Source organism: Ranitomeya imitator, chromosome 5 (assembly GCF_032444005.1).
Source record: "Ranitomeya imitator isolate aRanImi1 chromosome 5, aRanImi1.pri, whole genome shotgun sequence".
NCBI classification, from domain to species: Eukaryota; Metazoa; Chordata; class Amphibia; order Anura; family Dendrobatidae; genus Ranitomeya; species Ranitomeya imitator.
Genome location: NC_091286.1, coordinates 665119614 through 665145822, shown reverse-complemented (window position 1 = coordinate 665145822; position 26209 = coordinate 665119614). Strand labels below are relative to the sequence as shown.

The 26209-nt window shown below is 46.5% G+C and overlaps 1 protein-coding gene across 2 annotated transcripts in view; it reads right to left on the bottom strand.

Moving 5' to 3' along the window:
- LOC138638723 (cytochrome P450 2K6-like) overlaps window positions 1-25416 on the bottom strand; it is a 294437-nt gene extending 269021 nt beyond the window's left edge. For both annotated transcript variants that reach the window (XM_069728251.1, XM_069728252.1), the window contains exons 1-2: window positions 25359-25416; window positions 9337-9533 (exon numbers count right to left, since the gene is read on the bottom strand). In XM_069728251.1, coding sequence (XP_069584352.1) covers window positions 9337-9516 — 180 coding nt within the window. In that variant the 5' untranslated portion in view covers window positions 9517-9533; window positions 25359-25416. The remainder of the gene's footprint in view (window positions 1-9336; window positions 9534-25358) is intronic.
- Window positions 25417-26209: the final 793 nt, after the last annotated feature.

The window sequence follows — 26209 nt, the reverse complement described above, 5'->3', positions numbered from 1 at the left end:
ATAGCCCGGTTATCTAATTACAACTTCAAGATCAAGTATCGAGCAGGTCGCAAGAATGGAAATGCCGATGCCCTATCCCGGATGCCACACTTGAGAGATGTAGAAGAAGAAATGGGGGAGCTTGAAGAAATTGAACTACCAGCCTTCCATCATCCCAAGCCAAAACATCATCAGTCAAGTACCTATCAGAAACAACAAGAGGTGAATTTAAATCCGTTAGCACACCATAGATGGGCTGACACCCAAGACAGCAATCCGGCTGTGAAGTTGGTGAAGGAACTGTTAACTGAGCAAAGTGCATATCCCGATGAGGATGCCCCAGAAGAGACGCATCAACTCTGGAAAGAGAGAGGCAAAATGTTCCTGTATCAAGGGAAGCTCTGTAGAAGGTACACCAATCCGAAAACACATGAATTGGTTTGGCAGATTATCGTGCCTAAACAAGATGTCAAGATGGTCCTCGAAGCTTACCATAATGGTGCTGGTCACTTCGGTTGGAAAAAGTTAGAAGTACTTCTAAGAGAAAGATTTTATTGGGTCGGGATGAGAAAATCAATCGAACAGTGGTGCAGAAATTGTGGCCCGTGCAACCTCAGAAGAAACGATCAAAAGAACCAAAGAGCACCACTGCAGCCCATAATCACCAAACAACCACTTGAACTTGTAGCCATGGACCACGTGAAGTTGACACCAAGCCGGTCTGGCTATGTCTATGCCTTGACCATCGTGGACCATTATTCACGCTTCTTGGTAGTAGTACCCGTAAAAGATCTGACAGCAAAAACAGCAGCCAAAGCGTTCCAAACGTACTTTTGTAGACCCCATGGATATCCGGAACAGGTTCTCACCGACCAAGGTACAGCCTTTGAATCAGAGATCTTCAGAGAATTCTGTAATATGTATGGTTGCAAAAAGATCCGGACGACGGCCTATCATCCACAAACAAACGGCTTATGCGAGAAGATGAACCATATTGTAATAGAACTACTAAAGACTTTACCTGAGGCAGAAAGGAATCAATGGCCAGAGAAATTGCCTGACTTGGTGGATCTGTATAATCATGTCCCGGTGAGTTCCACCAATTGCACCCCAGCTTACCTTATGCGTGCAAGACCCGGCCAATTACCAATCGATCTAGAAATGGGAATTCTGAAACCAGACGCAGAAGTCCAAGACTCCAATTGGGATATCATACGGCAAAAGCAGTATCGCCAAGTGCAAGAGAGTGTGGAAAGAAGCCTTCAGCAAACTAGAGAAAGACAAGAGCGAACTTTCAACCAGAATGCTCTAGCGACCCCATTAAGACCAGGTGACCAAGTGCTCAAGAGAAATCGTCGAACCAATAAACTGGACAATCAGTGGGAAGCCGTACCCTACACAGTTTTACCAACAAGAGTGGATAATCCTAAAATGTGTCTCATTAGCAAAAACGGAGGCTTAACATCTGTACTAGTGTCAAGAGACAATCTTAAATTATGTCCGGAAGCATTGAAAGAGCCAGACGTTGTCCAGCCAGAACCAGAAGTTATTCAACCCATACAGGTTCAACCAGTAAAGGAAAAAGAAGAGGAAGTGTATCACACCTGTATAGGAGACTTTCCCAAAACCCTACTAACATACCATGGTGCAGTAGTGGTTCCCATGGTGGCCTTTTACCCAACACCAAACCCAATACCAGAAGTCCCAAGACAGGAAGAGGCTGACCCCGTACTACAGGAGGTTCCAGGCCAGGAAGAACAGATTCCTGGTCAGAGTAATCCCATTCACGGTGGACTTGCCAACTCCATAGTCGTGGAATTATCTTTAGCAGAGCGGGCAGATACTACATCCGCAGTAGACAGTAGTACACCACATGAAGAGACACCGCTATTACGTAGATCACAGCGTAGTACCCAGGGTCAATTACCGGCCAGGTATGCAGATTACCAACTATAAAGCTCATAATGTGAATTGTATATATGTTATGCCGTATATAGTTAAACAGAAAATGTAGTATAGTCATTGTTATCAGTCTGCAACGTTTAAGCCCAGTGCCTACAGAGACTTGTCTGTATGAACTTCTTGCATATTCTTGAACTTTTTATCAGCCCGGAGGCACTAAATCAAAGCTCCGGAAAGACTGCTTTTTGAACTTTGCTCCTCGCTCTCTTTTTGAACTTTCTTTAGACTTTATATTGATAACTCCGTTGGAAAAATGGAACTAAATTCCTGGACACAAAGTGCAGTGCCTTTCCTAGTACCTTCAAGGATAGAACTGTATTAATGGACGCTATTTGAAGTGACTTTGTACAGAACTATATTTTTGTTTCCTCGAGTGGTTTTTGTAACTTTTCATTTTTAAGACTCTGTACATATTAATTGTTATTTCAAAATGTTATTGTCCCACAGTCCCGGAGTACTGTTCTTAACTAAGGGGGAATGTGGCACCCCTAGGGGTATTTGCCACAAAAATAGTTACTGACAGTAAATGCAAATACTAAAATAGCAAGACTGCACTACCACCTCCGGCCAGAAGGGGGAGCTCCAGAGACTCCCCTTGATCCATTCTGGTCTGAGAGAAGAACTGGCAGTTGGGCTAAGGAGCTGAAAGTGAGAGGTCATACAGTTGAATCTCTAACAGCCCTGTGACTGTTACCAGGCCTAAATCACCGGCCTGAGGAGAAGAGGGATAGAGAAAAAGGACATTGTGAGAACCGGGTAGCATTAATCACTACCCAGAACAGGCGCAAAGACGGATACCGGATCCGTGGCTGTATTCATTACATATAATACAGCAACCGGAAAAACGTGAGGTGATATCAGCTTCACTAGGGTCGGTCGCAGCAACAGACACAGAGTTCAGTGGTACTCCTGGAGGGGGTAAGCCGATAAAAGGACTCCAGTTGCCCGTCGAACCAGGACCCGGAGGGGACAGATTGGGCCGGCAGCCAGTTCACATACAGCAGCAGGGCCACACAGATATTGCGTACAATAAGACGCGAAGACCCCGGCAGGGTCAAAGTAACTCAGAGTTCCCATACAGACTCCGGTGACAGGACTGGTTGTAAATCCTTTTTTGTTAAAGTAAACTGGTTAAACGTTTCAGTGCCTCAGTCTTTCATTTGGACAATAGCCATCTATCCAGGATTGGGATCATCACCGCTGGGAGAACCTGCTGCTGATCAAGTAAGTGCCTGTTCCCTCACGATACCCTTTACACTGTGCATTGCCTGAGGCCACAGCACCGGGTCAAGCCACCCGTGACACCCCCCTCAACAGACAGACCCCATTGGTCCGGTGCTGGGTACCCCGGTCTCTTGGGCGTCACACACTGTGAGCTGTGAGGTCTTATATAGACAGGTGTGCGCCTTTCCAAATCAAGTCCTATCAGTTTAATTAAACACAGCTGAACTCAAAAGAAGGAGTAGAACCATCTCAAGAGGATCACAAGGAAATGGACAGCATGTGTCTGAGCAAAGGGTCTTAATACTTATGACCATGTGATATTTTATCTTAGCATTTATTCATTAACCCCTTCCCGACCCATGACGCCACGTAGGCGTCATGAAAGTCGGTGCCATTCCGACCCATGACGCCTATGCGGCGTCATGGAAAGATCGCGTCCCTGCAGATCGGGTGAAAGGGTTAACTCCCATTTCACCCGATCTGCAGGGACAGGGGGAGTGGTAGTTTAGCCCGGGGGGGTGGCTTCACCCCCTCGTGGCTACGATCGCTCTGATTGGCTGTTGAAAGTGAAACTGCCAATCAGAGCGATTTGTAATATTTCACCCATTATAACGGGTGAAATATTACAATCCAGCCATGGCCGATGCTGAAATATCATCGGCCATGGCTGGAAATACTAGTGTGCCCCCACCCCACCCCTCCGATCGCCCCCCCACCCCCCCCGATCTGGCCGGTACACTGCTCCGGCTCCCCTCCGCCCTGTGCTCCGCTCCCCCCCGTGCTCGTGTCCGCTCCCCCGTGCTCCAATCACCCCCCCGTGCTCCAATCACCCCCCCTGCACTCCGATCCACCCCCCCGCGCTCCGTTCCACCCCTCCCGCGCTCCGATTCCCCCCCCCGTGCTCCGATCCCCCCCCCCCGTGGTCCCCCCCACCCTATCATACTTACCGATCCAGCCGTGGTCCCGTCCGTCTTCTCCCGGGCCATCTTCCAAAATGGCGGGCGCATGCGCAGTGCGCCCGCCGAATCTGCCGGCTGGCAGATTCGTTCCAAAGTGCATTTTGATCACTGAGATATAATTTATCTCAGTGATCAAAATAAAAAAAATAATAAATGACCCCCCCCCTTTGTCACCCCCATAGGTAGGGACAATAAAAAAATAAAGAAATTTTTTTTTTCCCACTAATGATAGAATAGGGTTAGGGGTAGGGTTAGGGTTAGGGGTAGGGTTAGGGTTAAGGTTAGGGCTAGGGGTAGGGGTAGGGGTAGGGTTAGGGGTAGGGGTAGGGGTAGGGGTAGGGTTAGGGGTAGGGTTAGGGGTAGGGTTAGGGCTAGGGTTAGGGCTAGGGTTAGGGCTAGGAATGTGCACACGTATTCTGGTCCTCTGCGGATTTTTCCGCTGCGGATTTGATAAATCCGCAGTGCTAAACCGCTGCGGATTTATGGCGGATTTACCGCGTTTTTTTCTGCGCATTTCACTGCAGTTTTACAATTGCGATTTTCTATTGGAGCAGTTGTAAAACCGCTGCGGAATCCGCACAAAGAAGTGACATGCTGCGGAATGTAAACCGCTGCGTTTCCGTGCAGTTTTTCTGCAGCATGTGTACAGAGATTTTTGTTTCCCAAAGGTTTACATTGAACTGTAAACTCATGGGAAACTGCTGCGGATCCGCAGCGTTTTCCGCAGCGTGTGCACATACCTTTAGAATTAGGCTATGTGCACACGGTGCGGATTTGGCTGCGGATTCGCAGCAGTGTTCCATCAGGTTTACAGTACCATGTAAACATATGAAAAACCAAATCCGCTGTGCCCATGGTGCGGAAAATACCGCGCGGAAACGCTGCGTTGTATTTTCCGCAGCATGTCAATTCTTTGTGCGGATTCCGCAGTGTTTTACACCTGTTCCTCAATAGGAATCCGCAGGTGAAATCCGCACAAAAAACACTGGAAATCCGCGGAAAATCCGCAGGTAAAACACAGTGCCTTTTACCCGCAGATTTTTCAAAAATGGTGCGGAAATATCTCACACGAATCCGCAACGTGGGCACATAGCCTTAGGGTTAGGGTTGGAATTAGGGTTGTGGTTAGGGTTAGGGGTGTGTTGGGGTTAGTGTTGTGGTTAGGGGTGTGTTGGGGTTAGGGTTGTGATTAGGATTATGGCTACAGTTGGGATTAGGGTTAGGGGTGTGTTGGGGTTAGTGTTGGAGGTAGAATTGAGGGGTTATCACTGTTTAGGCACATCAGGGGTCTCCAAACGCAACATGGCGCCACCATTGATTCCAGCCAATCTCGTATTCAAAAAGTCAAATGGTGCTCCCTCACTTCCGAGCCCTGACGTGTGCCCAAACAGTGGTTTACCCCCACATATGGGGTACCAGCATACTCAGGACAAACTGCGCAACAATTACTGGGGTCCAATTTCTCCTGTTACCCTTGTGAATCTAAAAAAATGCTTGCTAAAACATAATTTTTGAGGAAAGAAAAATGATTTTTTATTTTCACGGCTCTGCGTTGTAAACGTCTGTGAAGCACTTGGGGGTTCAAAGTGCTCACCACATATCTAGATAAGTTCCTTGGGGGGTCTAGTTTCTAAAATGGGGTCACTTGTGGGGGGTTTCTACTGTTTAGGCACACCAGGGGCTCTGCAAACGCAACGTGACACCCGCAGACCATTCCATCAAAGTCTGCATTTCAAAAGTCACTACTTCCCTTCTGAGCCCCGACGTGTGCCCAAACAGTGGTTTACCCCCACATATGGGGTATCAGCGTACTCAGGAGAAACTGGACAACAACTTTTGGGGTCCAATTTCTCCTGTAACCCTTGGGAAAATAAAAAATTCTGGGCTAAATAATTATTTTTGAGGAAAGAAAACGTATTTATTATTTTCACGGCTCTGCATTATAAACTTCTATGAAGCACTTGGGGGTTCAAAGTGCTCACCACACATCTAGAAAAGTTCCTTTCAGGGTCTAGTTTCCAAAATGGGGTCACTTGTGGGGGGTTTCTACTGTTTAGGCACATCAGGGGCTCTGCAAACGCAACGTGACGCCCGCAGAGCATTCCATCAAAGTCTGCATTTCAAAACGTCACTACTTCAATTCCAAGCCCCGGCATGTGCCCAAACAGTAGTTTACCCCCACATATGGGGTATCACCGTACTCAGGAGAAACTGGACAACAAATATTGGGGTCAAATTTCTCCTGTTACCCTTGGGAAAATTAAAAAATTCTGGGCTAAATAATTATTTTTGAGGAAAGAAAACGTATTTATTATTTTCACGGCTCTGCATTATAAACTTCTATGAAGCACTTGGGGGTTCAAAGTGCTCACCACACATCTAGATAAGTTCCTTTGGGGGTCTAGTTTCCAAAATGGGGTCACTTGTGGGGGGTTTCTACTGTTAAGCCACATCAGGGGCTCTGCAAACGCAACGTGACGCCCACAGAGCATTCCATCAAAGTCTGCATTTCAAAACGTCACTACTTCACTTCCGAGCCCCGGCATGTGCCCAAACAGTGATTTACCCCCACATATGGGGTATCAGCGTACTCAGGAGAAACTGGACAACAACTTTTGGGGTCAAATTTCTCCTGTTACCCTTGGGAAAATAAAAAATTGCAGGCTAAAAGATCATTTTTGAGAAAATAATTTTTTTTTTTATTTTCATGGCTCTGCGTTATAAACTTCTGTGAAGCACTTGGGGGTTCAAAGTCCTCACCACACATCTAGATTAGTTCCTTTGGGGGTCTAGTTTCTAAAATGGTGTCATTTCTGGGGGATCTCCAATGTTTAGGCACACAGGGCCTCTCCAAACGTGACATGGTGTCCGCTAATGATTGGAGCTAATTTTCCATTTAAAAAGCCAAATGGCGTGCCATCCCTTCCGAGCCCTGCCGTGCGCCCAAACAGTGGTTTACCCCCACATATGGGGTATCAGCGTACTCAGGACAAACTGGACAACAATATTTGGGGTCCAATTTCTCCTATTATCCTTGGCAAAATAGGAAATTCCAGGCTAAAAAATCATTTTTGAGGAAAGAAAAATTATTTTTTATTTTCATGGCTCTGCGTTATAAACTTCTGTGAAGCACTTGGGGGTTTAAAGTGCTCAATATGCATCTAGATAAGTTCCTTGGGGGGTCTAGTTTCCAAAATGGGGTCACTTGTGGGGGAGCTCCAATGTTTAGGCACACAGGGGCTCTCCAAACGCGACATGGTGTCCGCTAACAATTGGAGCTAATTTTCCATTCAAAAAGTCAAATGGCGCGCCTTCTCTTCCGAGCCCTGCCGAGTGCCCAAACAGTGGTTTACCCCCACATATGAGGTATCGGTGTACTCGGGAGAAATTGCCCAACAAATTTTATGATCCATTTTATCCTACTGCCCATGTGAAAATGAAAAAATTGAGGCGAAAAGAATTTTTTTGTGAAAAAAAATTACTTTTTCATTTTTACAGATCAATTTGTGAAGCACCTGAGGGTTTAAAGTGCTCACTAGGCATCTAACTTAGTTCCTTGGGGGGTCTAGTTTCCAAAATGGGGTCACTTGTGGGGGAGCGCCAATGTTTAGGCACACAGGAGCTATCCAAACGCGACATGGTGTCCGCTAACGATGGAAATAATTTTTCATTCAAAAAGTCAAATGGCGCTCCTTCCCTTCCGAGCCTTACCATGTGCCCAAACAGTGGTTTACCTCCACATGTGAGGTATTGGTGTACTCAGGAGAAATTGCCCAACACATTTTAGGATCCATTTTATCCTGTTGCCCATGTGAAAATGAAAAAATTGAGGCTAAAAGAATTTTTTTGCGAAAAAAAAGTACTTTTTCATTTTTACGAATCAATTTGTGAAGCACCTGGGGGTTCAAAGTGCTCACTATGCATCTAGATAAGTTCCTTGGGGCGTCTAGTTTCCAAAATGGGGTCACTTGTGGGGGAGCTCCAATTTTTAGGCACACGGGGGCTCTCCAAACGTGACATGGTGTCCGCTAAAGAGTGGAGCCAATTTTTGATTCAAAAAGTCAAATGGCGCTCCTTCCCTTCCAAGCCCTGCCGTGCGCCAAAACAGTGGTTTACCCCCACATATGAGGTATCAGCGTACTCAGGACAAATTGGACAACAACTTTCGTGGTTCAGTTTCTCCTTTTACCATTGGGAAAATAAAAAAATTGTTGCTAAAAGATAATTTTTGTGACTAAAAAGTTAAATGTTCATTTTTTCCTTCCATGTTGCTTCTGCTTCTGTGAAGCACCTGAAGGGTTAATAAACTTCTTGAATGTGGTTTTGAGTACCTTGAGGGGTGCAGTTTTTAGAATGGTGTCACTTTTGGGTATTTTCAGCCATATAGACCCCTCAAACTGACTTCAAATGTGAGGTGGTCCCTAAAAAAAATGGTTTTGTAAATTTCGTTGTAAAAATGACAAATCGCTGGTCGAATTTTAACCCTTATAACTTCCTAACAAAAAAAAATTTTGTTTCCAAAATTGTGCTGATGTAAAGTAAACATGTGGGAAATGTTATTTATTAACTATTTTGTGTCACATATCTCTCTGGTTTAACAGAATAAAAATTCAAAATGTGAAAATTGCGAAATTTTCAAAATTTTCGCCAAATTTCCGTGTTTATCACAAATAAATGCAGAATTTATTGACCTAAATTTACCACTAACATGAAGCCCAATATGTCACGAAAAAACAATCTCAGAACTGCTAGGATCCGTTGAAGCGTTCCTGAGTTATTACCTCATAAAGGGACACTGGTCAGAATTGCAAAAAACGGCAAGGTCTTTAAGGTCAAAATAGGCTGGGTCTTGAAGGGGTTAAATTTGCAAAAAATTCTACATTTCTGTTTTTTTCAGTCAAGATGGGGAGCAGAGTGTACATTAATGAGAAAAAAATGAACTTTTTTCAATTTACCAAATGACTGCAATGAAACAAAGAATGAAAAATTTAAAGGGGTATGAGTACTTTCCATACCCACTGTATTTATATACATATATAGAATATATATTCAAACCAAAAAAATCCAAGCAAACTGTATGAAGGAAGTCTACAATTAACAAACCCTTCTAAATATTTACTCTCTCCATCATGTGGCTTATTATATTCCCATTCCTTCCAGGCAACAGAATCATAAACATTTAGGATAAAAAAGTGAAATGACTGACTGTTACCTCATGCATTGTCAGATATGGTCTCTTCATATCTAGAATGTGCAGATTTCCAATGATTGGTAGCGGTCGAGGTCCGGGGGGCAAATTATAAGCATTTTTTTTCCATCCATAGAAAAACCGGACCAAAAAAAGACATAAAATAATAGACAGAACCAATGTGATGGGATCAGATGGGATCATAATGCCTGGAAGGGTTTCTGTAGAAAGACAAAGAGAAACAAATAAATGTGCAAACATCTAAAACATTAGCGATATAAAAAAAGTGAGTGAAAAAAAAGTGCTCTCAATTTAAGTACAACCTTTCAGGTAAGGAACGGTCCGCAATACAGGAATTACAACAAAAAACTGACATTGTCGTTCGCCCAGCCGACAAAAGGGGGGCATTGTCATTCTAGACCAAATTTATTATGACAGGGAGTCCCAACGCCTCTTAGGTGATACTAGGACATATAAAAAACTGCCATGTGATCCCTCAACAGAATACACGAATGATCTGAAAAAAATCCTCACCCGAGGCCTAGAGGATGGATTTATAAATAAGCAGGAATATGATTACATATATACACCATACCCAAGAATGGCCATATTCTACAATCTCCCTAAAATCCACAAATACCTGACTAATCCACCAGGCCGGCCTATAATTTCAGGTATCGGGAACTTAACCTCTAATTTGTCCCATTATGTGGACTGTTTCCTGCAAAAAGTGGTCCCCACACTGCCGTCTTATCTTAAAGATAGCAAACATATCCTTCAAATCCTTGGCAATTTGAAATGGCAGAACAAATATATAATGGGCACGCTTGATGTGTCTTCTCTATATACAGTAATACAACACGAAAAAGGGACAGAGGCAATGAGTTATTTTTTAAATACAGCATAACAGCTCTCTCCAGGAAAAGTTGAATTTTTAAAAGATTGTGCACTTTTTATTCTCACACACAATTTTTTAAAATATAAAGCGGACTACTATGCCCAGCAGTGGGGCACAGCCATGGGGACCAGATTCGCGCCCAGTTATGCGAACCTCTACGTAGGTAGGTGGGAGGATCTCCACATCTACCCGGGGGGTTCCCTGCGCGCGGGTCTGGCCCTGTGGCTGCGTTTTCTTGATGATATATTTTTTGTTAGGGCTAGCGGAACGCACCGAGTAGAAATAGATATTTATTATAAATGGTGCGTTCGCAGCCCGGGGTCCACCGTGCAGGGAGAACCTTCTGCTAGTGAATGGTGGCACTGTTTGGCGGTATAGACTAACTCTGTTACCTCACAGAGCAGCCGCGAGAGGAAAGCACTGCGCCCTGTTAGCCTCACAGGGGCACAAGCTTACTGCCAAGCTGATAGCAGTCTGTGGTTATACAACATGCAATCTCCTCACCGGAGAAGCCGGTATTCTAGGGGCTTATTTCAGCCGGGTCCCTGAACACACTTATGCATAACCACACTGGCGCAAAGCACATATGACTTGATACTAGCGCATGGCCGTGCGGCCATGCGAGCCTTAAATAGTTGCAGCATGTTTAGGACCTTACAAAGAAGGACCAATGGAGTGCTGCAGCACCTGAGCATGTGACCCTGGATCTCCACTGAGAGATCTCACCCTGGGCATGCTCAGAGTGCAAAGCAGGATTTAGTCCTAGCAGCTACAAGGACCTTAGCTGCAGTATCTGATCATGTGACCCTCGATCTCCACTGAGAGATCTTACTCAGGGCATGCTCAGAATGTGAAAAGCAGGACTTAGCCCCAGAAGCGTCCGCTCGCTGCTGCCCAGCACTGACTTCAATGGGAGAAGCAGGAAACGCAGCAGTAACTCTTAGCACAGAGTCAGACTGAGCGAGATGCTGGGATCGACGTTTCCGCTGAGCAGGCTCCACTGCGGCAGGAGAAGAATGGGAGACCGCAGCGGAGATGGCCCGAGATTCCCCCTGTGCAGAGGCAGGAACTCGACCCCTAACATTACCCCCCCTCCTAGGGCCCCCCCTCCTTGGGCCTCGCTACGTTCGAAGGCAGCAATGAGCTGCGGAGCCCGAATGTGCTCAGCAGGCTCCCAGGACCTATCCTCAGGGCCGTAACCCTTCCAGTCCACCAAATAAAATTTTTTGCCACGTACCACCTTGCACCCCAAAATAGCGTTTACCACGTAATCGTCCGTAGACGAACCCGATGTCCCAGCAGATGACTCGGAAAACCGGGACATATACACGGGTTTCAAGAGGGACACATGAAAGGTGTCGGTGATACCCAGGCATGGCGGAAGGGCCAAACGATAGACCACAGGATTAACCTGTTCGAGGACCTTGAATGGACCCAAGTAGCGAGGAGCAAACTTAGTGGACTCAACTCGCAGCCTGATGTTACGGGCGGAGAGCCACACCAAGTCGCCAGGAGCAAAGGTCGGAGCGGGGCGCCGATGTGCATCGGCGGAGGACCTCATTCTCTCCTTGGAGGCCCGAATGGCATCCTGAGTGCGGTCCCAAATATCCCGTGCCTCCACAGCCCAGTCTGCCACCCTGAAGTCGGCGGAAGACACGGGCATAGGCACAGGTACCCGCGGATGCTGACCATAGTTGAGGAGGAATGGCGTTTGTCCAGTGGAGTCAGCTGCGGCATTGTTCAGTGCAAACTCTGCCCACGATAGCAAGGATGCCCAGTCATCCTGCCTGGCTGAAACAAAATGTCGCAGGTATGTGACCAAGGTCTGGTTGGCCCTCTCTACCAACCCATTCGTCTCGGGATGATATGCGGAAGAGAGATTCAACTCAATGCTGAGAAGATGACAAAGCTCTCTCCAGAACCGAGACGCAAACTGGGGACCCCGGTCACTGACAATTTTGTCTGGCATACCATGTAGGCGGAAGATGTGTTTTATGAACAACGCTGCCAAGGCCCATGCAGAAGGTAACCATGGTAGCGGCACCAAATGCACCATTTTTGAGAAATGATCGGTGATGACCCAAATGATGGTACAGCCGCGAGACTTGGGTAAACCCACAACAAAGTCCATCCCGACCATCTCCCAGGGCCTATCTGCCACCGGCAAGGGATAGAGTAACCCAGCTGGCCTTTGACGAGGAGATTTATTTTTGGCGCAGGAGACACACGCTTGCATATAATCTCTGACATCCCGAACCATATGTGGCCACCAGTACGTCCTCGCCAGTAGCTCAGATGTCCTCTTTGTCCCAAAGTGTCCACCCACCCTGGACAAATGAGCCCAAGAGAGAACCTCCGGTCGCAAATTAATGGGCACAAAAGTCTTGCCGGGAGGCACAGACTCAAGCGAAACCGGCGCTATGGTTCTCAGGCTCTCTGAAGGGACCATAAGCCGAGGCTCCCCCTCCTCCTCAGATGACACAACAGAGCGAGAGAGAGCGTCTGCACGAATGTTCTTCTCTCCAGCGAGATAATGAAGGGTGAAGTGGAAGCGGGAGAAGAACAAGGACCATCTGGCCTGGCGAGAATTTAGCCGCTGGGCTGTCTGCAGGTATAACAAATTTTTGTGGTCCGTGAAGACCTGAAAGGGAAAACGAGCCCCTTCCAAGAGATGTCTCCACTCCGAGAAAGCCAGCTTCATCGCTAGCAACTCCCTGTCCCCAATGGAATAATTCCTCTCCGCAGGTGTGAAGGTCTTGGAGAAGAAGAAGCACGGATGCTTCCGACCTTGAGCATCCTTTTGGAAGAGGACTGCTCCTGTACCAACGGAAGAGGCATCCACCTCCACCACCATTATGAACGGCTTATCAACATCGGGACGATGCAAGATGGGAGTGCTAGCAAAACGGGATTTAATAGAAGAAAAGGCCCTGGAGACCTCTTCAGACCACAATTTGGGATTCGCTCCCTTCTTGGTGAGGGCTACCAAGGGAGCTACCAAAGTTGAGAAGTGGGGAATGAACTGGCGGTAATAATTAATGAACCCCATAAAGCGCCGCACCGCTTCAAGAGAGTGGGGTTCTTGCCAGTCCATCACAGCCTGTAGTTTGGCAGGATCCATAGCCAATCCCTGGGCGGAGATGATATAGCCCAGGAAAGGTAAAGACTCCTGCTCAAACATACACTTCTCCAACTTTGCGTAGAGAGAATTTGCCCGTAAGAGGTCGAAGACTCTGCCAACATCTCTCCGGTGGGAGTCAATATCTGGAGAAAAGATGAGAATATCATCCAGATAGACTACGACCGAGGTGGAAAGCATATCCCGGAAGATGTCGTTGACAAAGTCTTGGAAAACGGCTGGGGCATTACAGAGCCCGAAGGGCATCACCAGATACTCATAGTGCCCATCTCTGGTGTTAAACGCCGTCTTCCATTCGTCCCCCTCACGGATGCGAATCAGGTTATAAGCACCCCGCAGATCCAATTTGGTAAATACCTTAGCTCCCCTTAGCCTATCAAAAAGCTCAGAAATCAGGGGCAGCGGATACTTATTTTTAACGGTGATGGCGTTAAGACCCCTGTAATCTATGCAAGGACGTAATTCTCCATTCTTCTTCTGCACGAAGAAGAACCCTGTCCCTGCTGGTGACACTGACTTCCTAATGAACCCTCTTGCCAAATTCTCCTGGATGTATTGGGACATGGCCTCCGTTTCCGGAAGAGAGAGGAAATAGACACATCCCCGAGGAGGTTCTACTCCAGGCAAGAGATCTATAGGACAGTCATAGGGGCGGTGAGGTGGAAGGGTCTCCGCAGCCTTTTTGGAGAAGACGTCTGCATAGGACCAATAGTGTTATGTTTGCTAATGACAGGTGTTATAAAGGCAATCCAGAAACACAGTGTGCTTAGCGATCAGAGCGCACACAGTGATCTGACAAATACCCAAAAATACAAGAACGAGCTCTGAGACGTGGAAACTCTGTAGACTGCACACCTGATCCTATCCTAAACACAACTAAAAGCGGCTGTGGATTGCGCCTAACAACTACCTAGGCAACTCGGCACAGCCTAAGAAACTAGCTAGCCTGAAGATAGAAAAATAGGCCTGACTTGCCCCAGAGAAATTCCCCAAAGGAAAATGCAGCCCCCCACATATAATGACTGTGAGTAAGATGAAAAGACAAAACGCAGGGATGAAATAGATTCAGCAAAGTGGGGCCCGATATTCTAGCACAGAGCGAGGACAGTAAAGCAAACTTTGCAGTCTACAAAAAACCCTAAAGCAAAACCACGCAAAGGGGGCAAAAAAAACCCACCGTGCCGAACTAACGGCACGGCGGTACACCCTTTGCGTCTCAGAGCTTCCAGCAAAACAAAAGACAAGCTGGACAGAAAAAAAGCAACAAAAAAACAAAAAGCACTTAGCTATACAGAGCAGCAGGTCACAGGAACAATCAGGAGAAGCTCGGATCCAACACTGAAACATTGACAAGGAGCAAGGATAGCAGCATCAGGCGGAGTTAAGTAATGAAGTAGTTAACGAGCTCACCAGAACACCTGAGGGAGGAAGCTCAGAAGCTGCAGTACCACTTGTGACCACAGGAGTGAATTCAGCCACAGAATTCACAACAGTACCCCCCCTTGAGGAGGGGTCACCGAACCCTCACCAGAGCCCCCAGGCCGACCAGGATGAGCCGCATGAAAGGCACGAACAAGATCGGAAGCATGAACATCAGAGGCAAAAACCCAGGAATTGTCTTCCTGAGCATAACCCTTCCATTTAACCAGATACTGGAGTTTCCGTCTAGAAACACGAGAATCCAAAATCTTCTCCACAATATACTCCAATTCCCCCTCCACCAAAACCGGGGCAGGAGGCTCAACAGATGGAACCATAGGTGCCACGTATCTCCGCAACAACGACCTATGGAATACATTATGTATGGAAAAGGAGTCTGGGAGGGTCAAACGAAAAGACACAGGATTGAGAACCTCAGAAATCCTATACGGACCAATAAAACAAGGTTTAAATTTAGGAGAGGAAACCTTCATAGGAATATGACGAGAAGATAACCAAACCAGATCCCCAACACGAAGTCGGGGACCCACACGGCGTCTACGATTAGCGAAAAGTTGAGCTTTCTCCTGGGACAAGATCAAATTGTCCACTACCTGAGTCCAGATCTGCTGCAACCTATCCACCACAGAATCCACACCAGGACAGTCCGAAGACTCAACCTGTCCTGAAGAGAAACGAGGATGGAACCCAGAATTGCAAAAAAATGGAGAAACCAAGGTAGCCGAGCTGGCCCGATTATTAAGGGCGAACTCAGCCAACGGCAAAAAGGACACCCAATCATCCTGGTCTGCAGAAACAAAACATCTCAGATATGTTTCCAAGGTCTGATTGGTTCGTTCGGTCTGGCCATTAGTCTGAGGATGGAAAGCCGAGGAAAAGGATAGGTCAATGCCCATCCTACCACAAAAGGCTCGCCAAAACCTTGAAACAAACTGGGAACCTCTGTCAGAAACAATATTCTCAGGAATGCCATGCAACCGAACCACATGCTGAAAGAACAAAGGTACCAAATCAGAGGAGGAAGGCAATTTAGCCAAGGGCACCAGATGGACCATTTTAGAAAAGCGATCACAGACCACCCAAATGACTGACATCTTTTGAGAAACGGGAAGGTCAGAAATGAAATCCATCAAAATATGTGTCCAAGGCCTCTTTGGGACCGGCAAGGGCAAAAGCAACCCACTGGCACGAGAACAGCAGGGCTTAGCCCTAGCACAAATCCCACAGGACTGCACAAAAGTACGTACATCCCGTGACAGAGATGGCCACCAGAAGGATCTAGCCACTAACTCTCTGGTACCAAAGATTCCATGATGACCAGCCAACACCGAACAATGAAGTTCAGAGATAAGTTTATTAGTCCACCTATCAGGGACGAACAGTTTCTCTGCTGGACAACGATCAGGTTTATTCGCCTGAAATTTTTGCAGCACCCGCCACAAATCAGGGGAGATGGCAGACACAATGACTCCTTCCTTGAGGATACCCGCTGGCTCAGATAAACCCGGAGAGTCGGGCACAAAACTCCTAGACAGAGCATCCGCCTTCACATTTTTAGAGCCCGGAAGGTACGAAATCACAAAGTCGAAGCGGGCAAAAAATAACGACCAACGGGCCTGTCTAGGATTCAAGCGCTTGGCAGACTCGAGATAAGTCAAGTTCTTATGATCAGTCAATACCACCACGCGATGCTTAGCTCCTTCAAGCCAATGACGCCACTCCTCAAATGCCCACTTCATGGCCAGCAACTCTCGATTGCCCACATCATAATTACGCTCAGCGGGCGAAAACTTCCTGAAAAAAAAAAGCACACGGTTTCATCACTGAGCAATCAGAACCTCTCTGTGACAAAACCGCCCCTGCTCCAATCTCAGAAGCATCAACCTCGACCTGGAACGGAAGAGAAACATCTGGCTGACACAACACAGGGGCAGAACAAAAACGACGCTTCAACTCCTGAAAAGCTTCCACAGCAGCAGAAGACCAATTAACCAAATCAGCACCCTTCTTGGTCAAATCGGTCAATGGTTTGGCAATGCTAGAAAAATTACAGATGAAGTGACGATAAAAATTAGCAAAGCCCAGGAACTTTTGCAGACTTTTCAGAGATGTCGGCTGAATCCAATCCTGGATGGCTTGGACCTTAACTGGATCCATCTCGATAGTAGAAGGGGTAAAGATGAACCCCAAAAATGAAACTTTCTGCACACCGAAGAGACACTTTGATCCCTTCACAAACAAAGAGTTAGCACGCAGGACCTGAAAAACCATTCTGACCTGCTTCACATGAGACTCCCAATCATCTGAGAAGATCAAAATGTCATCCAAGTAAACAATCAGGAATTTATCCAGATACTCACGGAAGATGTCATGCATAAAAGACTGAAACACAGATGGAGCATTGGCAAGTCCGAACGGCATCACTAGATACTCAAAATGACCCTCGGGCGCATTGAATGCAGTTTTCCATTCATCTCCTTGCCTGATTCTCACCAGATTATACGCACCACGAAGATCTATCTTAGTGAACCAACTAGCCCCCTTAATCCGAGCAAACAAGTCAGATAACAATGGCAAGGGATACTGAAATTTAACAGTGATCTTATTAAGAAGGCGGTAATCAATACACGGTCTCAGCGAACCATCCTTCTTGGCTACAAAGAAGAACCCTGCTCCCAGTGGTGATGACGATGGGCGAATATGTCCCTTCTCCAGGGATTCCTTCACATAACTGCGCATAGCGGCGTGTTCGGGCACGGATAAATTAAATAATCGACCTTTAGGGAATTTACTACCAGGAATCAAATTGATAGCACAATCACAATCCCTATGCGGAGGTAGAGCATCGGACTTGGGCTCTTCAAATACATCCTGATAATCAGACAAGAACTCTGGGACCTCAGAAGGGGTGGATGACGAAATCGACAAAAATGGAACATCACCATGTACCCCCTGACAACCCCAGCTGGATACCGACATGGAATTCCAATCCAATACTGGATTATGGGTTTGTAGCCATGGCAACCCCAACACGACCACATCATGCAGATTATGCAACACCAGAAAGCGAATAACTTCCTGATGTGCAGGAGCCATGCACATGGTCAGCTGGGCCCAGTATTGAGGTTTATTCTTGGCCAAAGGTGTAGCATCAATTCCTCTCAATGGAATAGGACACCGCAAAGGCTCCAAGAAAAACCCACAACGTTTAGCATAATCCAAATCCATCAGATTCAGGGCAGCGCCCGAATCCACAAACGCCATGACAGAAAACGACGACAAAGAGCATATCAAGGTAATGGACAGAAGGAATTTGGACTGTACAGTACCAATGACGGCAGACCTAGCGGACCGCTTAGTGCGCTTAGGACAATCAGAAATAGCATGAGTGGAATCACCACAGTAGAAACACAGACCATTCAGACGTCTGTATTCCTGCCGTTCAACTCTAGTCATAGTCCTATCGCACTGCATAGGCTCAGGTTTAACCTCAGGCAGTACCGCCAAATGGTGCACAGATTTACGCTCGCGCAAGCGTCGACCGATCTGAATGGCCAAAGACAAAGACTCATTCAAACCAGCAGGCATAGGAAATCCCACCATGACATCCTTAAGAGCCTCAGAGAGACCCTTTCTGAACAAAGCTGCCAGCGCAGATTCATTCCACTGAGTGAGTACTGACCATTTCCTAAATTTCTGACAATATACTTCTATATCATCCTGACCCTGGCACAAAGCCAGCAAATTTTTCTCAGCCTGATCCACTGAATTAGGCTCATCGTACAGCAATCCGAGCGCCAGGAAAAACGCATCGACACTACTCAATGCAGGGTCTCCTGGCGCAAGAGAAAATGCCCAGTCTTGAGGGTCGCCGCGCAAAAAAGAAATAATAATCAAAACCTGTTGAATAGGATTACCAGAAGAATGAGGTTTCAAGGCCAGAAATAGCTTACAATTATTTTTGAAACTTAGAAACTTAGTTCTATCTCCAAAAAACAAATCAGGAATAGGAATTCTTGGTTCTAACATAGATTTCTGATCAATAGTATCTTGAATTTTTTGTACATTTATAACGAGATTATCCACGAAGAGCACAGACCCTGAATATCCATGTCCACACCTGTGTCCAGAATCACCCAAATGTCTAGGGGAAAAAAAAAAGTGAACACAGAGCTGAGAAGAAAAAAAAATGATGTCAGAACTTTTTCTTTCCCTCTATTGAGAATCATTAGTTAGGCTCCTTGTACTGTTATGTTTGCTAATGACAGGTGTTATAAAGGCAATCCAGAAACACAGTGTGCTTAGCGATCAGAGCGCACACAGTGATCTGACAAATACCCAAAAATACAAGAACGAGCTCTGAGACGTGGAAACTCTGTAGACTGCACACCTGATCCTATCCTAAACACAACTAAAAGCGGCTCTGGATTGCGCCTAACAACTACCTAGGCAACTCGGCACAGCCTAAGAAACTAGCTAGCCTGAAGATAGAAAAATAGGCCTGACTTGCCCCAGAGAAATTCCCCAAAGGAAAAGGCAGCCCCCCACATATAATGACTGTGAGTAAGATGAAAAGACAAAACGCAGGGATGAAATAGATTCAGCAAAGTGGGGCCCGATATTCTAGGACAGAGCGAGGACAGTAAAGCGAACTTTGCAGTCTACAAAAAACCCTAAAGCAAAACCACGCAAAGGGGGCAAAAAAAAACCCACCGTGCCGAACTAACGGCACGGCGGTACACCCTTTGCGTCTCAGAGCTTCCAGCAAAACAAAAGACAAGCTGGACAGAAAAAAAGCAACAAAAAAACAAAAAGCACTTAGCTATACAGAGCAGCAGGTCACAGGAACAATCAGGAGAAGCTCAGATCCAACACTGAAACATTGACAAGGAGCAAGGATAGCAGCATCAGGCGGAGTTAAGTAATGAAGCAGTTAACGAGCTCACCAGAACACCTGAGGGAGGAAGCTCAGAAGCTGCAGTACCACTTGTGACCACAGGAGTGAATTCAGCCACAGAATTCACAACTAGTGTTGAGCGATACCGTCCGATACTTGAAAGTATCGGTATCGGATAGTATCGGCCGATACCCGAAAAATATCGGATATCGCCGATACCGATATCCGATACCAATACAAGTCAATGGGACATCAAGTATCGGAAGGTATTCTCATGGTTCCCAGGGTCTGAAGGAGAGGAAACTCTCCTTCAGGCCCTGGGATCCATAGGGAGGTGTAAAATAAAGAATAAAAATAAAAAATATTGATATATTTACCTCTCCGGCGGCCCCTGAACTCAGCGCGGGTAACCGGCAGGCTTCGTTGTTCAAAATCAGCGCTTTTAGGACATGAGAATCACGTCCCGGCTTCTGATTGGTCGCGGGCCGCCCATGTGACCGCCACGCGACCAATCACAAGCCGCGACGTCACCGCAAGCTATTGACGCGCTCATTTTTAAAAATGAGCGCGTTAATGGCTTTGAAAGACATAGCGGCTTGTGATTGGTCGCGTGGCCGCGACCAATCACAAGCCGCGACGTCACCGCAAGCTATTGACGCGCTCATTTTTAAAAATGAGCGCGTCAATAGCTTGCGGTGACGTCGCGGCTTGTGATTGGTCGCGGCCACGCGACCAATCACAAGCCGCTATGTCTTTCAAAGCCATTAACGTGCTCATTTTTAAAAATGAGCGGGTCAATAGCTTGCGGTGACGTCGCGGCTTGTGATTGGTCGCGGCCACGCGACCAATCACAAGCCGCTATGTCTTTCAAAGCCATTAACGCGCTCATTTTTAAAAATGAGCGCGTCAATGGCTTGCGGTGACGTCGCGGCTTGTGATTGGTCGCGGCCACGCGACCAATCACAAGCCGCTATGTCTTTCAAAGCCATTAACGCGCTCATTTTTAAAAATGAGCGCGTCAATAGCTTGCGGTGACGTCGCGGCTTGTGATTGGTCGCGTGGCGGTCACATGGGCGGCCCGCGACCAATCAGAAGCCGGGACGTGATTCTCAGGTCCTAAAAGCGCTGATTTTGAACAACGAAGCCTGCCGGTTACCCGCGCTGAGTCCAGGGGCCGCCGGAGAGGTAAATATATCAATATTTTTTATTTTAATTCTTTATTTTACAGATCCCTATGTATCCGATACCGATACCCGATACCACAAAAGTATCGGATCTCGGTATCGGAATTCCGATACCGCAAGTATCGGCCGATACCCGATACTTGCGGTATCGGAATGCTCAACACTATTCACAACACAATAGTATTTGGGGAGAGAAGAGAGATCTGCGGGTATCTCAGTGGTGGAAACCTGAACGCACTCTTTCACACATCTGCCCTTACAGGATTCACTCCAACCCAATATCCTCCCAGATGACCACTCAATATGTGGGGAGTGGAAACGGAGCCAGGGTATTCCCAGCAGAATCTCATCCATTCCCTCGGGAAGGACAAGAAGGGAAACTATCTCCTGGTGGGATGGGGACATAGCTAACGTGAATGGGACAGTCTGGTGTGTGATCTGAGATGGAAGTGTTGACCCGTTCTCTACTCTGACAGTCACCGGTTTGGCGAGCATCACCAGAGGTATTGCATGGCGCAGAGCAAAAGCCGAGGACATGAAATTCCCCTCAGCTCCGGAGTCCACACAAAGCTCGACTGTCAGAGAGTGAGAGCCTAATATGATTGTCCCTTTGAAGGACAGCTTGGAGGAAAAAGCCGCTGTGTCTAGAGAACCTCCTCCAAGGGTCACTAGACACGGTCGTTTACCCAACCGCCGTGGACATTTATTGGCATAATGTCCCTCTTGTTGGCAATTTCTGCAAACCACGGGTACTCGAGCGGTCCGAGACTTAGGTCCCGCTCGAGAGACCTCCATGGCCTCATGGGAGTCGGACGCCTGAACGGAAGATTCTAGAGGTCTGGCAAAGGTGGGAGCCAGCCGAAACCTCTGCCTACACTGGGCCCGCTCCAACCTCCGCTCGTTAAAACGGAGGTCGATGCGGGTAGATAGAGAAATAAGCTCCTCCAGTGTGGCGGGAATCCCCTGGTGGCCAAGGCATCCTTCACATGGTCTGCCAGTCCTCTCCAGAACACCGTAATAAGGACTTTATCCGGCCACTCCAGCTCCGAGACCAGAGTCCGGAATTGAACGGCGAACTGGCTGACCATGGACGAACCCTGGGTTGTAGCCAACAATTGGAGCGCGGTATCGTGGGTGACACGAGGTCCCAAAAAGACCTGTTTCAGAGCGTCCAAGAAGAGAGGAGCACTCTGTACCACACAATCATTGCGCTCCCATAGCGGCGTTGCCCACTCCAATGCCCTGCCCGATAAAAGGGATAAAATAAATCCCACTTTCGCCTGTTCCGTAGGAAAACGTGCAGCCAGAAGCTCAAGATGTATGGAGCACTGACTCACGAATCCCCGACATTGTTTACTGTCACCAGCAAACTTGTCTGGAAGTGGGAGACGGGATAAAGTCGGAGCAGGGGTGGCAGAGGACAAACTGGCTGCAGCTACACTTGCAGCCTGAACAGCGACTGCGGTAACATCCACAGCTAAGGTTGTACGCTCGAGAGCCGCCAACCTACCCTCCAGCTGCTGGATGTACTGCTGTAAACGCTGACCGTCCGCCATTTACTAGCCAGACCCTGGCACTAGTATACTGTTAGGGCTAGCGGAACACACTGAGTAGAAATATATATTTATTATAAATGGTGCGTTCGCAGCCCGGGGTCCACCGTGCAGGGAGAACCTGCTGCTAGTGAATGGTGGCACTGTTTGGCGGTATAGACTAACTCTGTTACCTCACAGAGCAGCCGCGAGAGGAAAGCACTGCGCCCTGTTAGCCTCACAGGAGCACAAGCTTACTGCCAAGCTGATAGCAGTCTGTGGTTATACAACATGCAATCTCCGCACCGGAGGTGCCGGTATTCTAGGGGCTTATTTCAGCCGGGTCCCTGAACACACTTATGCATAACCACACTGGCGCAAAGCACATATGACTTGATACTAGCGCATGGCCGTGCGGCCATGCGAGCCTTAAATAGTTGCAGCATGTTTAGGACCTTACAAAGAAAGACCAATGGAGTGCTGCAGCACCTGAGCATGTGACCCTGGATCTCCACTGAGAGATCTAGCCCTGGGCATGCTCAGAGTGCAAAGCAGGATTTAGTCCTAGCAGCTACAAGGACCTTAGCTGCAGTATCTGATCATGTGACCCTCGATCTCCACTGAGAGATCTTACTCAGGGCATGCTCAGAATGTGAAAAGCAGGACTTAGCCCCAGAAGCGTCCGCTCTCTGCTGCCCAGCACTGACTTCAATGGGAGAAGCAGGAAACGCAGCAGTAACTCTTAGCACAGAGTCAGACTGAGCGAGACGCTGGGATCGACGTCTCCGCTGAGCAGGCTCCACTGCGGCAGGAGAAGAATGGGAGACCGCAGCGGAGATGGCCTGAGATTCCCCCTGTGCAGAGGCAGGAACTCGACCCCTAACATTTTTTATATGGGAAAATGATGAGGATTCATTAAACCAGTTTTTAATCGATATAAATAAAAATGATTTTTAATCTTCAATTTTCGGCTACTACTAGTAAAACCAACATACACTTTTTAGATCTTAATGTTTTTATTAATGAGGGCAAAATTCAGACATCCACGTTTATCAAACCGACAGACTCAAACAGCTTCATTTCAATGGGCAGCTGCCATCTACCAAGATGGCTGCTTAATGTCCCGCGCAGCCAATTTATGAGATTAAACTGAAACTGTTCTAACAGTGCAGATCATGATAGGGAAACTAATACCCTTATTGGGAAATTTATAAATAAAGGTTACAACCACCAGCATTTACTAGCAACACAGGACAACGTTTGAGATATCCCCAGAGAACAACTTCTCCGAGATTCGATAAAAAATACTAAAGATGTTGCCAACAAAACAAATTCAATGTCCATTCCAATTATTACCCAATGTAATTCTAATATAAATTTTTTTTTAAAAAATCGTTAATAAACATTGTCCCTACTAAAAGACGATAAGATGATCGGAGATAAATTATTAGACCACCCTAGTTTCGTCTTCAGGAAAGCACGCAATTTGAGCACAATCATTGGCCCCTCAACACGGAATTTCGTGCAACCAAATATAAACATAGGTCCATTCAAACAACCTATAAAAGGTTTTTTTCCTTGCCAGAAGTGCAAAATGTGTAAGTCCCTACATCTGTCAAAACGGAAATTTATGTCATCCCAGAACAATATTCATATACATATTACAGACTTCATTACATGTACCACACAGGGGGTAATATATGCGATTGAATGCCCCTGCAGTAAAATGTATGTAGGGCGCACTAAACGCCCCCTTTGCAAGAGAATCAATGAGCATCTGCGCAGTATAAGAAATAAATATGATGAACATCCCTTGTCCAAACACTTTGCAGCCTGCCATGGGGGGTCCCTGCAAGGGGTTAAAGTAACTGGCATTAAGGTGGTTAAAAAGGATTGGCGGAATGGGGACTATCTAAAACAGATGTCTAGAAAAGAGACAAGACTGATCTTTGAATTGGACACTCTAAAACCCAAGGGGTGAAATAATGAAGTCAAACTGTTTGCTTTTGATTGACACCTGCGATTATGATGAGCTGAGGGGTATTTAAAGCCCTGTGACACAGAGGGAGCCAACCCTGATGAAGGAATCCGTTGTAATTCCGAAAAGCTTTGGTTATTGGCTCCTCACACCGTACTGCATACAGGGGCACCACGTGACCGAGCTAGTCACGTGACCCGAACGTCACGCAGGTCCTGCAAACTGCTGCTTAGTACAGCGAAGCACCACGAGCGCCTGTCACCGGCCGGGGCAGCGCGCTCAGCAACTCTCCTACAAGCCGACCTCATAAGACTAAGGAGATAAGTACAGCTCTATTACTTCGTATAATAAGGACATTTCCTCTTGGAAACAACGTACCTTAGCTCACAGGTACCTTTTCTTTGATTCACTAAAAGTCCTGCCGTTCTTATAAACGCCAATCTAAGAGGGATATCCTCCACTAAGACTGCATTTTATTGTGCTCTATTTTTCTTATGGGTATCTGCAAGCAGCAGAGCATTATTTAGATATACCCACTCTAGCACCTTTAATTGCCGCAATTTTTCTGTTAAATAGGTGTGCATACTAAATATCTTGTTCTTTTACTTTAGTTGAACACACACACATTCCCCTGAAATTGCCTCTCTCAACATGCAGCGTCAGACAGTCCACTGTACACTACCTAAAAGGTAATTATTCGCAATCATTTTTCTATTTATTGGTATCTTACTAGTACATATTTCTAAGCGCGGGTATTATTTTATTTTATTTTACACATCTAAAACATTATCCTATCTTTATTTATGTTTTACATGTCTTTCTTTCTTTCGTTCTTTCTTTCTTTCTCTCTTTCTCTCTTTCTCTCTTTCTTTCTTTCTTTCTTTCTTTCTTTCTTTCCACAGAATATCTATAAATCTATCCTACTGTACTTAAAATCCTTCTGTATTCTCAGTATTATTTTTCTATTCCTATGCTTACTTTGTTAATGAAATGTCCCCGACTGGATCCTTCTCATCTGTGTGATTTTGCAGTTCTGATTCACCTTATATAACACTGAAAATGTAATGTGATATTTACAATCCGCCCAGATATTCGAGCCAAGAAATTGTTTTCTTTGAGATTTGCTGTCACATGGAGCAAAGTTTTCCCATAACAGAGTTCAGCTACAAATTAAATCTAACTGACTGGAGGACCCAACATGTCCATGAATAGCACAGACCAGTGGTGAGGATCGGTTGACTAGGTCCTCCTACAGCTGGAGCTGGTTATACACATGTGGTAGCTATTGGCTGATCGCAGGCTCGGCAGATTGTCCAGGGTGTTAAACGTCAAATTTCTGGATCCTTCTCTTCCCCCAAATCATCTGTTGAATGGCACTCTGGCGGACTTCATTGATGGTCAGTCAATCACACCGATAAAAGAGTGTTCAGCTGACTTTAATCTAATGTGTACGCTGGCCTTTACAGCTTGGGGGGCTTTACATTGGGCACTATGTGATCTACTTACAGGGAACCCATCTGACCAGGGCCGGACTGGGACTGAAAATCAGCCCTGGCACACAAGCCAAAGCAGCCCACTGTCATATCAATTAAATAGGAGTGTATCTCTTCGATGCAGCCTTTTCTGTACAGTTTGTGGTTGAGAAGACTAAGGGAGTTAAATAGGTGAAAAATGACAATATACATCCCTCTTTGTCCTTAAAGGTTGGGACATACAGCATTGTGTGACTGTCCCTGTGCCGCGTGACCCTGCTGATATTTTTGGTTAGAAAAAAAAAATTGCAAAATGATGTGAGTGGCTCCCAAATTTGGATGACGGTACACCCGTAC